This window comes from Solanum dulcamara, chromosome 3 (genome assembly GCF_947179165.1).
Source record: "Solanum dulcamara chromosome 3, daSolDulc1.2, whole genome shotgun sequence".
Lineage (NCBI taxonomy): Eukaryota > Viridiplantae > Streptophyta > Magnoliopsida > Solanales > Solanaceae > Solanum > Solanum dulcamara.
The window spans coordinates 81358967-81375611 of NC_077239.1; the positions used below are offsets into that span (position 1 = coordinate 81358967).

Sequence of the window (16645 nt, forward strand, 5' to 3'; positions counted from 1 at the left end):
ATGTTCGGTTAGTTAAATTTTTTAAAATATTTTTTCTCTAGAAAAAATAAGTTTTTCTTTTTAAAAAAATGAGAATTTTTTTTTCTAGTGAAAATAAAAAAAACATATTTCATAAGTAAAATTCCACATTAATGATTGTGTCCTCTACCAGCCTCCAACTCACCTCATTTTCACCCCACATAGTAGTCACCTTTCCTACCACTCCACACCCCTACTCCCTTTACCCCCACCTTCCATAATATTTGTCAAATATTATATACAAATATTTTTAAGATAATATTTTTTACTGATTTTACTGAAAATATTTTTTAAAATTGCCTTTTCCATAAAAAATCATTTTCCTTCGTACCAAACACACCTTTACTTTTTAATTATAAATGAAAGAAACAATAGAAAATTTTAATACAAGACATTTCAAGTGACTGTGCCAAAAAAATAATAATGTTCTTTCCACTCTTTATAGCTCTTCTTCTAATCATCATTATTCTCAGTTTTCTTCTTCCAAAAGTAAAAAAGAATGGAAATTTGCATCAATTTGATAGTTTAACCCCTCATATCTATTTTTGGAAACTTTCCACGAAATATGGAAAAATATTCTCATTGAAACTTGGTTCTACTCAAATGATTGTAGTTTCTTCAGCAAAATTAGCAAAAGAAGTAATGAAGACACAAGATTTAGCATTTTGTAGTAGACCTTCTATTCTTGGCCAGCAAAATTTGTCTTACAATGGTCAAGATATTGACGCATCACCTTACAATGACTATTGGAAAGAACTTCGAAAAAGATGTGTTGGTCATTTATTTAGTCTAAAAAGAGTACAATTTTTTATTCCAATTCGTGAAGATGAAGTATCAAAAATGATCAAGAAAATATCTCAACAAGCTGTCACTTCCCGAATTATCAATTTGAGTAGTATATTAATTTCACTAACGACTATAATTATTTGTAGAGTTGCTTTTGGTATTAGGTATGATGAAGAAACACACGAAAGGAGGAATTTTAATGACCTTTTAAAAGTCATTGAAGAAATGTTGGCAGAGTTTTTTGTCTCTGATTATTTTCCTCTTTTAGGATGGATTGATAAACTCTCTGGAAAAATGAATAGACTTGAGAGGAATTTTAAGGAGTTGGATGAGTTTTATGAAAGACTTATTGAGCAACATCTCAATCCCAATAGGCCAAAATCCATGGAAGGAGATATTATTGATGTTTTGCTCCAATTGAAGAAAGAGAAATCAACTCCAATCGATCTTACTTTGGACAACATAAAGGCTATAATCATGGTAACGAACTACTCCAGTTGTATCTATTTTATATAGCAGTGCTGGTAAATATTTGCTTGGTGTTAATAGTTGGCCATGTGGGTAAGTTTTTTTCCCTAGTTATGTTTGTGGTAGCGATAATAATATAAAGAAAGATTTTTGTCAAATATTCAAAAGTGCCTTTTAAATTTGTGGCATTACACATGTCATAAATGATTACTTGATTAGAAAAATACTTGAATAAGATAAAATGAGAAATTTAAAATTTTCGAATACATGAAGATATATTTTGTGGCTAAGTTTTTATCCCCCCGTATTCTCTTGTAGAATATGCTAGTTGGTGGAACAGGCACTAGCGCAGCTACAATAATTTGGGCAATGACTGTCTTGATAGTGAATCCGAATGCCATGAAGAAAGTTCAAGTAGAAATTCGAGAATCGGTTGGGAAAAAATCCATAGTGAATGTAGATAATATCCGAAATCTTCCATATTTTAAATCAGTGATAAAAGAGACTTTTAGATTGTATCCACCGGCTCCATTGTTACTAGCAAGAGAGACTATGCAAAATTCCATAATAGAAGGATATGAGATTAAACCAAAAAGTATAGTTCATATTAACGCTTGGGCAATTGAAAGGGATCCTGAAATATGGAAAAACCCAGAAGAGTTTATACCTGAAAGATTCTTGAATAGCGATATTGATTTTAAGGGACAATTTTGAGTTGATTCCATTTGGAGCAGGCAAAGAGGGTGCCCAGCTATGGCACTCAGTTTGGCAACTGTGGAACTTGTACTTTCCAATCTTCTTTATGCTTTTGATTGGGAGTTGCCTCGTGGAATGAAATGAGAAGACATTGATACTTATGTTTTGCCTGGACTTACTACGCATAAGAAAGAACTTCTATGCCTTGTTCCTAGAAATTATCACTAGAAATTAAACAAGATCAAACTCCAGTGTTGTTTCGTTATAAACTTGTAATGGAATAGTTGTTTCAATAAAATCTCCCTTCTAGTTCCAAAGGATGTCGAGGAAATTTAGAAGCTAAGTTATTAATCCACTAGGAATTAAATGCAATGGTAACACTATTTTGGTGTAATAAACATGCTACTAAATATGTCCATAAGTTCTTCCTTCTTTAGATCACACATAATATTGTCAATTAGCTGAGAATTAGCATTAATTTTGGAAAGCTAGGTACCAAAAAGTATGAACAGAGGAAAATGTACTACTATTTTTAGGATTTGCCAACACATTCATTTCCTGGTTAAAATTACCACTAATTTAGCAGGGGTGGGACTGAAGTTTGTCCTGTTACACAGTACAGAGGGGATATTCAATTCTAATATCATATTTGTCATAGTCTAATGTCACGATACGTATTGTTTGCTTTTGCCTAATTAAAGAGAAAGAAAAGAACTGGACGCAGATCAACTAATATGTATTGATTCTATGTTTGCCCTTACATACAAGGCTGAGAATAAAACAACAACTTAGAGAAACCTACGTAATTACACTCCTAAAAATAAGAAAGTTGATAAGTATAAAATTAATATAAAAACTGAATAAAAAGAGTCCTACAAGTAACAAGAGTCCTAGAAATCTGCTAGCCGTTATTACATATTTGTGCCTTGGCTATGGCATCATTTTATCCAAAAGTATGCTTCCCAGGTGAACTTGTATTATATTTATTCCTTATAAAGTTTTTCATTTCTCTCCTATTCGATGCAAAATTTAATTTAGAATTCCTTTTTCTTGACAATGAATGAATCCAAACATTTTTGGACCCAAACTAATGCTATGAAATTCATTGGTGAGACAGATATTTGGACAAAGTGGACAAAGGTCATTTTTCAATCTTTAAATATTGTGGCCTGTGAATTTTCCTGTGCCACTTTCATGATAATCACCATACAAAAAGAAGGGAAGTTTAGAATATTAAAATAATGGTTGAAAACAATACAAGCAAGATTTTTATGTTCGAATTCAAACCAAACATTAGTTAGTTGTAGTATAAATGAAAGAAATTGTAGAAAATCTTTAAAGTGACTTGTCCAAAAAAACACATGATGTTCTTTCCACTCTCTGTAGCCCTTCTAATCATCATTATTCTCAGTTTTATTCTTCCAAAAGCCAAAAGGAATGGAAAAAACAATCTTCCACCAGGTCCTTTAGGGTTGACATTCATTGGAAATTTGCATCAATTTAATAGTTTAACCCCTCATTTCTATTTTTTGGATACTTCCCAAGAAATATGGAAAATATTCTCATTGAAATTTGGTTCTTCTACTATGATTGTAGTTTCTTCAGCAAATCTAGCAAATGAGGCAACACAAACACAAGATTTAGCATTTTGTAGTAGACCTTCAATTCTTGGCCAGCAAAAATTGTCTTACAATGGTCAAGATATTGCCTTTTTACCTAACAATGACTATTGGAGAGAACTTCGAAAAATCTGTGTTATTTATTTATTGAGATAAGTGTCAAAAACAAACCTAAACTATACCTTTTTTTTGAGTTTCATGTCTAAACTATTTGATGTGAGTTTCATACCTAAATTATCATTTATTAGTTTGAGAAACACACCTGTGGTGTGTGTAATACACTCTCTCTATTTTTTTGCAAAAATCATGCCACATGAATAAAATATTTCACCTTGAAAAAAATTAAATAAATTATTAATATTAATTAAAAGTTAAAGACTAAAGTATTTTTATCCCCCAAAAAAGAAATTATTTTTTTAAAAAAGTTTTTTTTAAAATAAAATTTAAAAATATTTTTCTCACCCACTCCACCACCTACCCGCCCCCCCGGACAATCCCCGTCCTTTTATTTTAAAAATTTCTTGTATAAAATATTTTTTAAAAAGTTCATACTTCACCTCTCCCCCGTTCCTTCCTAAAAAATGTTATTATTTTTATTTTTTTAAAAAATAAAATTATACCCACCCCATCTAACTCTCCGCTCTTAATTTGTTTTTATTTTTTTGTTATATTTTTCTCATTTTGAGTTAGATATATACATATACTTTTAGGAAAATATTTTTTTCTACTTGTGTACCAAATATAACAGAAATAAAAATAATATTTTATGAAAAGTCTTACGGCAAGTAAAAATACTTTCCTAAAATCATATGTATATATCTAATACAAAATGAGAATTTTTTTTGAAAGCAAAGGGTTAGGTGGGGCGGGTAGAATTTTTTTTTAAAAAAGATTAAAATAATATCTAAATTATTATTTGAAAGGGGAGGATGAAGTTTTTATAAAAGAAATTTAAAAATTAAAATTTTAAAAATATGGGGGGGGGGGGGTATGATGATAGAAAATGGTGGAGTGAGATAAGAAAAATATTTTATATTTTATTTTATAATTATTTTTTTGGTGGGGTAGTAATACTTTAATCTTTAATTTTAACTTCTAATCATTTATTTAATTTTTTTCAAGGTGAAATATTTTGTTTATGTGGTGTTTTTAATTGAAAGAGAGATTGTAATACACACACCATGATGAAAGTGGAATAAAAGAGAGAGATGTGTTTCTCAAACTAATAAGTGATAGTTTGTGTAACAAACCTGAACTACTATATTAATAAGAGATTTGGAATGTGATTACAACTTTAGATTCGTAACTAACAATACTCAAACTACTGAATTACAATGGAAATATTGAAATAGCAAAGTAACTAAGATAGAGATAAAAATGGGATGAAAATCTGAGACTCTCGAAAAAGAACAAAGGAGGACAAACATTTTTCCTTCAATATGCATAACCCTTCTTTCCAACTTATTCTACCTTTCTACCAAATGTTAATTAAGCCTGAATCCCAAATAAAACACTCCAAGATTTTACTTGGCCCAATCTCATTCACCACTTCTAACCCATAGACTCTTATAAAGCTAGCTTGATTCACAACAATACACCCTCCCTCGAAAAGAACCTTGTCTTCAAGGTTCAAGTCAGGATATATCATATGGCAACATGGAATATAATAAACTCGGCTAAAGCAAGCAAAACCGTGTAGGAATAATATCATAATTTGGTTGGCAGGTTGGAGTAGTCTAGACATGGTTGCATAATTCTTGCATAGCTTTGGAACATGGCAAGGATGTTTAATAATGTGAGATATGTCCAAAAGAGCAATGCACCTCCACATCTCACCCAAACTTATAGAAGCACTGTTGGCATCCACATAAGGGACCTTTGCCATATCTTCTAGCAGCAACTCACACAGATGGCTAATAGGAGCTGCAATTCCCTTGATCTCATTCCATTGTTCCTTAGCACCAATCCCTTTTCCATCAAATGAAAGATACCCATGAGTTACCAATATGTAGGTAGTAGTGTTAGCTAATGGGATGCTGAGAATTTCACCAAGGCTACTGTTAGGATCAAAAGGAGGTCCAAAAGCACTAGAAATATGATAAAGATAACATGCATTCACCACTTCTAACCCATAGACCCTTATAAAGCTAGCTTGGTTCACAACAGTTTAGGTGTGAAACTTGCAAGATTTTCAAAGTATTCCTGTTTCAAAGTCAAAAAGGAAACAGTATACAACTTTTACCAAATGCAAGTTTTTCAAAGTTTGAAAAGGAAACAATATGCAACTTTTGAAAAGCAAATTTCAAAAGTTAGTAGAAATTACGCGTTGTTTGAAAAGAAACATTACGCGTTGTTTGAAAAACAAAAATGCTTAGAAATTTAACGCGTTTTTGTTTCCTATAAATAGAGGGCCTCGAGCCCTCATTTAATGCATCCCAGAAAGAGAGAGAATAAGAATACAAAGAGAGTTATACACAAGATAAATATTATAGTCTTGAGTGCCTTCTTTAGTAGTTGTTCCTTTTACAAGAGAGAAGTGTTAATTGTTGTTTTCTCCTTGTATTTGAGAGCAGTGTACTCCATATTTAATAGTGAGATCCTTCTACCCCGTGGTTTTTCCCCTCTATCAGTTAAAGGGGTTTCCACGTAAAATTCTCGTGTCCAATTTATTTTCATACTACTTGTCATATCAAACTTTAGTTGTGGTGCTTCCTCCCCCAAACAAAATTCATACTTCCAATAGTTTAGGTATAAAACTCAAAAAAGGAGAATAGTTTAAGTTTGTTTTTAACACTTATCTCTTATTTATTTAGTCTCAAGAAACGATCGATCTAGCCATGAGCAGGTTGAAGAGAGCTCTAACAGGCCTTGGAAGACCGAATCCACGTATGTGGCAAAATAAGGAAATGACTTGTGGCTTATTTTAGTCGAATTCGTGAAGATGAAGTATCAACAATAATTAAGAAAATATCTCAACAAGTAGCCACTTCACAAATTATCAATTTGAGCAATATAGTGATTTCACTTACAACTACAATTATTTGTAGAATTTCTTTTGGTATTAGGTATGATGAAGAAACACGCAAAGGGAGGAAATTTGATGAACTTTTAAAAGTGGCTGAAGAAATGTTGGCAGCCTTTTTTGTGTTTGATCATTTTCCTCTCTTAGGATGGATTGATAAACTCTCTGAAAAAACAAATAGACTTGAGAAGAATTTTAAGTTGGATGAGTTTTATGAAGGACTCATTGAGCAACATCTCAATCCCAATAGGCCAAAATCCTGTTTGGGGGAGGAAGCACCACAACTAAAGTTTGATATGATGAAAATAAATTAGACACGAAAATTTTACGTGGAAACCCCTCTAACAGATAGAGGAGAAAAAACCACGGGGTAGAAGGATCTCACTATTTAAAATATGGAGTATACAGCTCTCAAATACAAGGAGAAAACAACAATTAACACTTCTCTCTTGTAAAAGGAACAACTACTAAAGAGGACACTCAAGACTAAAATATTTATCTTAGTGTATAACTCTCTTTGTATTCTTACTCTCTCTCTTTCTGGGATAATTTAAATGAGGGCATTAGGCCCTCTATTTATAAGAGGGACAGAACGCGTAAAAGAAATTTACGCATTTTGTATTTCAACAAAGCGTGTAAATTTGTGTAAAAAGGTTGGATGGTTTCTACACGTTGGACGGTTCAAAATTGTTGCCAACTTTCTTCCTTTTCTCCAGCCTACCATTGTTGACTTTGCTTCCATTTGCTTTTTCTTACATTCTTCCACTTGAAGATTTAATTGAGAATCAATTAAGTCTTCACACCATCCTTTCTACCCAATTACTGAAATGTTACGTTTCTGCTAGGCCAATAGAAGATCGACACCGTATGAACTTGTTACTGTTGATCGGCTTCGTAAACATATCTTCCAGGTTGTCATTAGTGTGAATTTTCTGAATATCCACACTGCCTTCTTCCACCTTCTCACGGACAAAGTGATACTGAACTCGTATGTGCTTTGTCCTTGAATGAAATGCCGGATTCTTTGCAAGATGCAAAGCGCTCTGACTGTCACAAAACAGAGCAATCTTCTCTTGTTTGTGCCCTAGCTCCTCCAGTAACATCTGCATCCATATTGTCTCTTTGCTAACTTGTGTAGCTGCTACATATTCTGCTTCCGTCGTAGATGTAGCCACGATAGATTGCAGTTTTGAAACCCAGCTTACTGCTCCTCCAGCAAGAGTAAACACATAACCTGTGGTGAACTTGCTTTTATCAAGATCACCTACATAATCTGAATCAACATAAACTTTAACAGTAAAGTCTGATCCTCCATAACACATTGTAACATCTGAGGTACCCTTGATATATCTCAGGATCCTCTTAACAGTATTCCAATGCTCTCTACCAGGATTAGCCATGTATCGACTAACCACTCCCACTACTTGTGCAATGTCAGGTCTTGTACATACCATGACGAACATTAAACTTCCCACTGCTGATGCATACGGTACTCGAGATATTTCCATCCTCTTTGCTTCATTGCTAGGACTCATACTTGAGGATAACTTAAAATTAATAGGAAGTGGGGTAGAAATTGACTAACAATCTTGCATCTTGAAGCGTCTCAAGATTTTCTTCAAGTAATTCTTTTGAGAAAGCCAAATCTTCCTATTATTTCTATCTCGGTGAATTTGCATCCCTAGAATCTTGTTTGCTGGTCCCAAGTCCTTCATTTCAAACTCCCTAGCCAACTGTGCCTTTAAATTTATCAGACGATCTTTGTTGGGGCCTGCTACCAATATGTCATCAACATACAACAGCAAAATAACAAAATCGTCATCACCAAATCTCTTATAATAAACACAAGGATCTGAACTATGTCTGTTGTATCCAAGGCTTATAATGAAGGAATCAAATCTCTTATACCAACATCTCGGCGCCTGTTTGAGACCATATAGAGATTTGTTCAACCTACAAACCAAGTTCTCTTTTCCCTGTTCTTCAAAACCTTCTGGTTGGAGCATATAAATTTCTTCTTTAAGTTCTCTATGAAGAAATGCAGTTTTGATATCTAACTGCTCCAAGTACAAGTCAAATATAACACACATCGTCAAGACCACTCGAATTGTTGTGAGTCGAACCACCGGAGAAAATATCTTATTGAAGTCAATACTTTCTTTCTAAGCGAATCCTTTTACCACCAATCTTGCATGATACTTCTCCACTTGATCATTACCATTGAGTTTGATCTTGTAGACCCATTTGTTTCCAATGGCCTTCCTTCTTTGTGGTAATTGAACAAGATCCCATGTTTTATTTTTATGAAGAGCTTCAATTTTTTCTTGCATTGCTGCCATCCACAGAGATGATTTTTGGCCTTTCATAGCCTCGTGAAAAGTTGAAGGCTCTCCATCTTCTGTTAATAGACAGTATTCAACATTGCTCTCCATAGAATAATCTGAGTGCCAAGCTGGTTTTCTTCTTTCCCTAGTTGACCGTCGAACTTGTGGAGTTTCAATCTCAGCTTGCTCTTGTTCTTCGTGCTCTGGTGCTGCTTTAGAAGAAACTGGGACTTCTTCTATTTCTTCAACTTCAACTGTAGTAGTCTCTGATTTTTCTTTTGAAGTGCTACCTTCTTTTGCTTGTCTCTTATTTTCAACAAATACAACATCCCTGCTGATTACCACCTTGCGGGCTGTGGGATCCCACAAGCGATACCCCTTGACTCCATCAACATACCCTAAGAAAATGCATTTTCTGAATTATGGATCCAACTTCGATTTTTCTTGGGTGTTGTACATAACATAAGCAGGACTTTCGAATATATGTAAGCGAGAATAATCATCTGGTTTTCCTGTCCACATCTCCATTGGCGTTTTCAGATCAATTGCGGTTGATGGTGACCGATTGATCACATCACAGGCGGTTTTGACTACTTCTGCCCAGAATGGTTTTTCCAGCCCTGTAGTTGCCAACATAGCTCTTGTCCGTTCCAACAAGGTTCTGTTCATCCGCTCTGCTACTCCATTTTGTTGTGGAGTATATGCCACCGTGAACTGTTGTTCAATACCTTTTTATTTACAGAAGTTATCAAATTCATTACCAGTGTATTCTTCTCTATTATTCGTCCTCAAACACTTGATCTTTTTCTCAGATTCAAGTTCTACCCGCGCTTTGAACTGTTTGAAAACTGAAAAAATATCTACCTTTCTCTTGATTGGATACACCCAACTTCTCCTGGAGAAATTATCAATAAATGACATAAAATATTTTGCTCTTCCTAGGAAATCTACCGATGCTTGCCAGACATCAGAGTGGACCAGATCTAATATTTCCTTGCTTTTAGGAGAGGAACTCCTAAACTTCAGTCTATTTTACTTACTGGTAACACAATGATCACAAAAGGGTAGTGAAACCTTTTTGAGCTCCGGAAGAAGATTTTGCTCAGCAAGAATCTTCAAACCTCGTTCCGACATATGACCAAGTTTACGATGCCATATCATCGTTGATTCTTCAAATGAACTTGCTGACGCGGTTGATGCTTCTCCTTCTCGGTGTGTTTCTCCTTTAAGCACATATAGGTTTGCTGCAAGTTTTTCTGCTTTCATCACTACAAGCGCTCCTTTGGATATTCTCATGCCTCCACCATGAGTCTTATATGAACATCCATTATCATCTAGTTGTCCTAAAGACAATAGATTCTTTTTCAAGTCTTTTACATGTCGTACCTTCTGGATGGTGCGTACCATGCCATCATACATCTTTATTTTGATGGATCCAATACCAATAACATCCAAAGCATGATCGTTTCCCATGAACACAGACCCTCCTAAGATAGGATTATATTAATGGAACCATTTTCTCCGGAAAGTCATGTGCCATGTTGCTCCTGTGTCCATGATCCAGACATTAGCGAAACATTTTCTGTCTTCATTATTTGATATTGCCTCACTACATAAAATATCGCCATCATCCGAGGTACATGCAACATTCCCTTGAGCATTTGATGGCTCAGGGTGTTCACTCTTCTTCTTGAACCGACAATCTTTCTTGAAGTGCCCTTTCTTGCCACAGTTGTAGCACTTGATATTCTTCTTACTTCTTGATTGAGATCTGCCATGATTGTTACTCCCACTAGGGCCACGTTCCGTTGGTCTTCCTCTCACCATCATCAAAGCTTTAGCTTGCTGCGAACTTGCTTGTCTGTCTTTCTTATTTTTGCGCCGATTTACTTCTTCTAAGACAGCGGCTGCAATTTCATCGAAAACTAGACTGTCTGTATTATTCGTCAGGTTGATGATGAGTTGATCATACGAGTTAGGTAGACTTTGAAGTAGAAGCTCCGCACGTTCAGTCCCCTCTATTTTGCAACCCATTGTTGTAAGTTGCGAAAATAGAGTATTCAAAGTATTGATATGTTCAGTAACTGACATGGACTCTGCCATTCGAAGAGTATACAATCTTCTTTTTAAGAAGATTTTATAATGCAAAGACTTGACCTCATACAATCCTGTAAGAGTATCCCATATTTCCTTCGCCGTCCGCTTTTCCGCCACACTAGATAACACTTGATCAGCTAGTGCCAAGTGTAGATCAGCAACTGCGTTACTTTCTATGTCGTTCCACTTGCTGTCATCAACAAAGTCTGTGGGTCTGCCTTCAATTGCAGCTAAGCAATTGTCTTTTCTCAATATCCCTTTGATTTTCATTTTTCATAATGGAAATTAGTCCCATTGAATTTTTCAACGTCAAACTTTGTTGTACTCGACATTGTTATTTGCTTTACACTCTTCTAGATCATTTCTGAATATTTTTGCGAACAATCGTGACAAATTGTACCGTCACCGAAATTTACTATTCACCAAATTTTACTATTCACAAAAAGTTACTATTCACAGATAGTACCTTCGCATAAAATAGACAGAATAACCGAGGGCTCTAATACCACTATTGGGGGGAGGAAGCACCACAACTAAAGTTTGATATGATGAAAATAATAAAAATAAATTGGACACGAGAATTTTACGTGGAAACCCCTCTAACAGATAGAGGAGAAAAAACCCCGGGGTAGAAGAATCTCACTATTTAAAATATGGAGTATACAGGTCTCAAATACAAGGAGAAAACAACAATTAACACTTCTCTCTTGTAAAAGGAACAACTACTAAAGAGGACACTCAAGACTAAAATATTTATCTTGGTGTATAATTCTCTTTATATTTTTACTCTCTTTTTCTGGAATAATTTAAATGAGGACATTAGGCTCTCTATTTATAGGAAGGACAAAACGCGTAAAAGAAATTTAGGCGTTTTGTATTTCAAAACGTGTAAATTTGTGTAAAAAGGTGGGACGGTTTCTATGCATTAGACGGTTAAAAATTGTTGCAGCCTACCATTGTTGACTTTGCTTCCATTTGCTTTTTCTTGCAAATCCATGAAAGGAGATATTATTGACCTTTTGCTCCAATTGAAGAAAGAGAAATCAACTCCAATTGATATCACTTTGGACAGCATAAAGGTTATTATCATGGTAATTAAGGGTGCTCACGGTTCGGTTTAGATCGGTTTTTATTTAAAAAATAACCAAATCAATTGAGTTGGTTTTTCAAATTGTCAAACCAAATCAAACCAAACGATATCGGTTTTTACTATTTGGTTTTTTTCGGTTTTTATCGGTTTTTTTGGTTTTTTCGGTTTTTGTCGGTTTTTAAAATACCTTGTAGTCACTATTTGAATAAACAGAAAATAAATTTCAAAAGTATTTTCTTATTATAAATTTAATTGTAGCCAGTAGCTACTAGCCAAGATTGATGCATACATGTTTAATAATAGAGAATGACTCATCTAAAGTTTTACTATTTGTAATTGTGAGTAGCTTTTCTGTGTATGAAGTCTATATTTTATTTATTTTTACTTTATTTAGTATAATTCAAAAGAATGGCCCAAGATCAAAAATATAAAAAATCAATATAAATTGTATTTTTTTTATAAAAAATTAAAATACACACATATATATACAAATTTAATTTTAAAAATATGTATATATAAAGTCGGTTTGGTTCGGTTTTTTCGGTTTTTTTTAGACTTGAAACCAAAATCAAACCAAATATAGTCGGTTTTAAATTTAAAAACCAAACCAAATCAAACCAAATAAATATCGGGTTTTTTTTCCGGTTTGGTTTGGTTATCGATTTGGTTCGGTTTTTTGATTTTTTCGTGTTCAGCCCTAATGGTAATGAACTACTCTATTTGTGTCTATTTTTATATATTTTCTCTTATCGACTGGTTATACCTAGCTAAACAGTTAACTTTACGAATGAATTAAAAAAATTGAAATCAAAATTCATATCAATTAATTATTGGTTTACTAAATGTTGAAAATTGTATATAAGCAAGTCTTTTGTATTGTTATATTTATTGACTTGGTATTAACACACTGTCATACAACTAAGTTTGTTCCTTGGTCATGTTTGTGACGCGATCATAGTATAAAGAAACTTTTTGGTCAAATATTAAAAAGTGCCTTCTAAACTTGTATGATATTACACATGTTATAACATTTTATGATTAGGAAAACATTTCAATTGATACGAAATGTTGAATTTAATTTTATCCTCCCACTTTCTCTTGTAGAATATGCTAGTTGGTGGAACGGACACGAGCGCAGCTGCAGTAATTTGGGCAATGACAGCCTTGATAGCCAAATCAAATGCCATGAAGAAAGTTCAAGCAGAAATTCGAGAAATGGTTGGTAAAAAGTCCACAGTGAATGAAGATGATATTCGAAATAAGTGTCAAAAACACATCTAAACTATTTTTTTTTTTTAGTTTCATATCTAAATTATTGGAAGTGTGAGTTTCATACCTAAACTATCACTTATTAATTTGAGAAACACACCTTGGTGTGTGTAATACACTCTCTCTAATATTTGAAAAAATCTTGTCACATGGCATTCCACATGGATAAAATATTTAATATTGACAAAAAATTAAATAAAATATTAATATTAGTTAAAAGTTAAAACTAAAGTATTTCTATCCCCCAAAAAAGTTTTTTTTTTTAAAAGTTATATTTTAAAAAAAGTTTAAAATATTTTTCTCACTCACTCCACCACCTCTACCCCCTCCGACAATCCCCCATCCTTTTATTTTTTATTTTAAATTTCTTGTATAAAATATTTTTAAAAAAATTCATACTTCACCCCTCCCCCACTCCTTCCTTAAAAAAATGTTATTATTTTTTAAAAAATAAAATTATACCCATCCCATCTAACCCTTTTCTCTTAATTTATTTGGACAATGTGGAAAAAATAGATAGAGGACAAAAGTCATTTTTAAAGCTTTAAATATTATGGCCTGTGAATTTTCTTGCGTCACTAACATGAAAATCACCATAAAAAAAAGAATAAAAGTTTACAATATGAAATAATGGTTAAAAATCATTTCATACTAAGAAATTAGAATCAAACTACCTCCCAAAATATTAAAAGTGTATAATCGACTTTTATTCCTTTCTATCACTTACAAATACAAATGCAATCTCCTTTTCTTCGTTTAAATTACAAATCTCTTTCTATTTATATATTTCTTAAATATGTATTTTCATTTTTTAAATATTATCACAGCCGTTGATCCAAAGTTTCAGCTTCTTTTATTAATTGTTACTTGTACGTACTTTTTAAATGTAATTTCAATATATATATATATATATATTATTTCAAAATAATTAAAAATTCTCTATGAATATTTAGAATTCAAATTGATCATTAATTAGTTTGACTCTCATACTCCGAATCAATCCGGGAAGTACTATAAATGAAAGAAATTGTGGAGAATCTTAATAGAAGATATAGAAGACAGTTCAAGTGTTTTTTTTTCCCAATAAACACATGATGTTCTTTCCACTCTTTGTAGCCCTTCTAATCATCATTATTCTCAGTTTTATTCTTCCAAAAGCCAAAAGGAATGGAAAAAACAATCTGCCACCAGGTCCTTTAGGGTTGCCATTCATTGGAAATTTGCATCAATTTGATAGTTTAACCCCTCATCTCTATTTTTGGAAACTTTCCAAGAAATATGGAAAAATATTCTCATTGAAACTTGGTTCTTCTACTATGGTAGTAGTTTCTTCAGCAAATCTAGCAAAAGAGGTAACAAAAACACAAGATTTAGCATTTTGTACTAGATCTACTACGCTTGGCCAGCAAAAACTGTCTTACAACGGTCAAGATATCGTCGTGTCACCTTACAATGACAATTGGAAAGAAATTAGAAAAATATGTGTTGTTCATTTATTTAGTCTCAAGAAAGTGCAATATTTTAGTCCAATTCGTGAAGATGAAGTATCAAGAATGATCAAGAAAATATCTCAACAAGCTGTCACTTCCGGAATTATCAATTTGAGTAGTATATTGATTTCACTAACGACTACAATTAGTTGTAGAGTTGCTTTTGGTTTTAGGATCGATGAAGAAACACACGAAATGAGGAAATATAATGAACTTTTAAAAGTCACTGAAGAAATGTTGGCAGGCTTTTTTCTCTCTGATTATTTTCCTCTCTTAGGATGGATTGATAAACTCTCTGGAAAGTTAAATAGACTTGAGAAGAATTTTAAGGATTTGGATGAGTTTTATGAAGGACTCATTGAGCAACATCTCAATCCCAATAGGCCAAAATCCATGGAAGGAGATATTATTGATGTTTTGCTCCAATTGAAGAAAGAGAAATCGACTCCAATAGATCTTACTTTGGACAACATAAAGGCTATTATCATGGTAATGAACTACTCTATTTGTGTCTATTTTACTTGCTCTCATCAACTGCTTGCAAACAACTAAATAGTTAACCTTACGTATGAATTAACAAGTTGAAGTGAAAATTCTTATAAATTAATCATGGCTAGATGTTAAAAATTGTATATAAGCAAGTCTTGTGTATTGTTACATTTATTGACTTGGTATTAACACTCTATCATACACAGCTAAGTGTTATTTTATGACATGTTTGTGGCATAATCATAATATAAAGAATTTTTTTGGTCAAATATTAAGAAGTGCCTTTTAAACTTGTGATATTACACATGTTATAACCCTTCATAAGTAGGAAAAAAAAACACTTCAGTCGATATGAAATGTTGCTTTTAATTTTATCCTCCCATTTTCTCTTGTAGAATATGCTATTTAGTGGAACGGACACTAGCGCAGCTACAGTAATTTGGGCAATGACAGCCTTGATAGCCAAACCGAATGCCATGAAGAAAGTTCAGGCAGAAATTAGAGAATCGGTTGGGAAAAAGTCCATAGTGAATGAAGAAGATATCCAAGATCTTCCATATTTTAAATCAGTGATAAAAGAGACATTTAGATTGTATCCTCCAGCTCCATTGTTACTAGCTAGAGAGACAATGCAAAATTCCATATTAGAAGGATATGAAATTAAACCAAAAACTATCATTCAAGTTAATGTTTGGGCTATTGCAAGAGATCCTGAAATATGGAAAAATCCAGAAGAGTTTATACCTGAGAGGTTTCTGAATAACGATATTGATTTTAAGGGCCAAAATTTTGAGTTGCTTCCATTTGGATCAGGTAGAAGAGGGTGCCCAGGTGTGGCACTCGGTGTGGCAACTGTGGAACTTGTACTTTCCAATCTTCTCTACGCTTTTGATTGGGAGTTGCCTCGTGGAATGAACAGAGAAGACATCGATATTGATGTTTTGCCTGGACTTGTTATGCATAAGAAAAACCCTTTGTGCCTTGTTCCTACAAATTATCACTAGAAATTAACCAAGACCAAACTCCAGTGTTTAAGTTAAATATATATATGTATGCTTTCCTTAGATATCCATGTCAAATATGGTTGTATGGTTTTCTGCCTGCCATTTTCCGTTATAAACTTGTAATTGTAGGTTGTCTACGTCACATCTCTTGGGGTGTGCCTCTTTCCTGAATTCGGCATGAACGTGGAATGCTTTGTGCACCAGCTTGCCCAAACTTGTAATGGAGCAGTATTTTCAATAAAATTTCCCTTCTAGTTCCAGAGGAATTCGCGG

The 16645-nt window shown here is 33.4% G+C and overlaps 1 protein-coding gene and 2 pseudogenes across 1 annotated transcript; all 3 read left to right on the forward strand.

The window, feature by feature from the left end:
- The first annotated feature begins 441 nt into the window (after positions 1–441).
- Positions 442–2244, forward strand: LOC129883739 (6,7,8-trihydroxycoumarin synthase-like; annotated as a pseudogene).
- Positions 2245–3329: 1085 nt separating this feature from the next.
- LOC129881934 (5-OH-xanthotoxin synthase-like) lies at positions 3330–14119 on the forward strand (annotated as a pseudogene).
- A 253-nt stretch (positions 14120–14372) lies between these two features.
- On the forward strand, positions 14373–16507 carry LOC129883324 (6,7,8-trihydroxycoumarin synthase-like). Its single transcript, XM_055957973.1, has 2 exons — positions 14373–15368; positions 15764–16507. Exons 1-2 carry the CDS (start codon positions 14481–14483, stop codon positions 16370–16372), a joined length of 1497 nt encoding a protein of 498 aa, XP_055813948.1. The 5' UTR covers positions 14373–14480; the 3' UTR covers positions 16373–16507.
- The last annotated feature ends 138 nt before the right edge of the window (positions 16508–16645 follow it).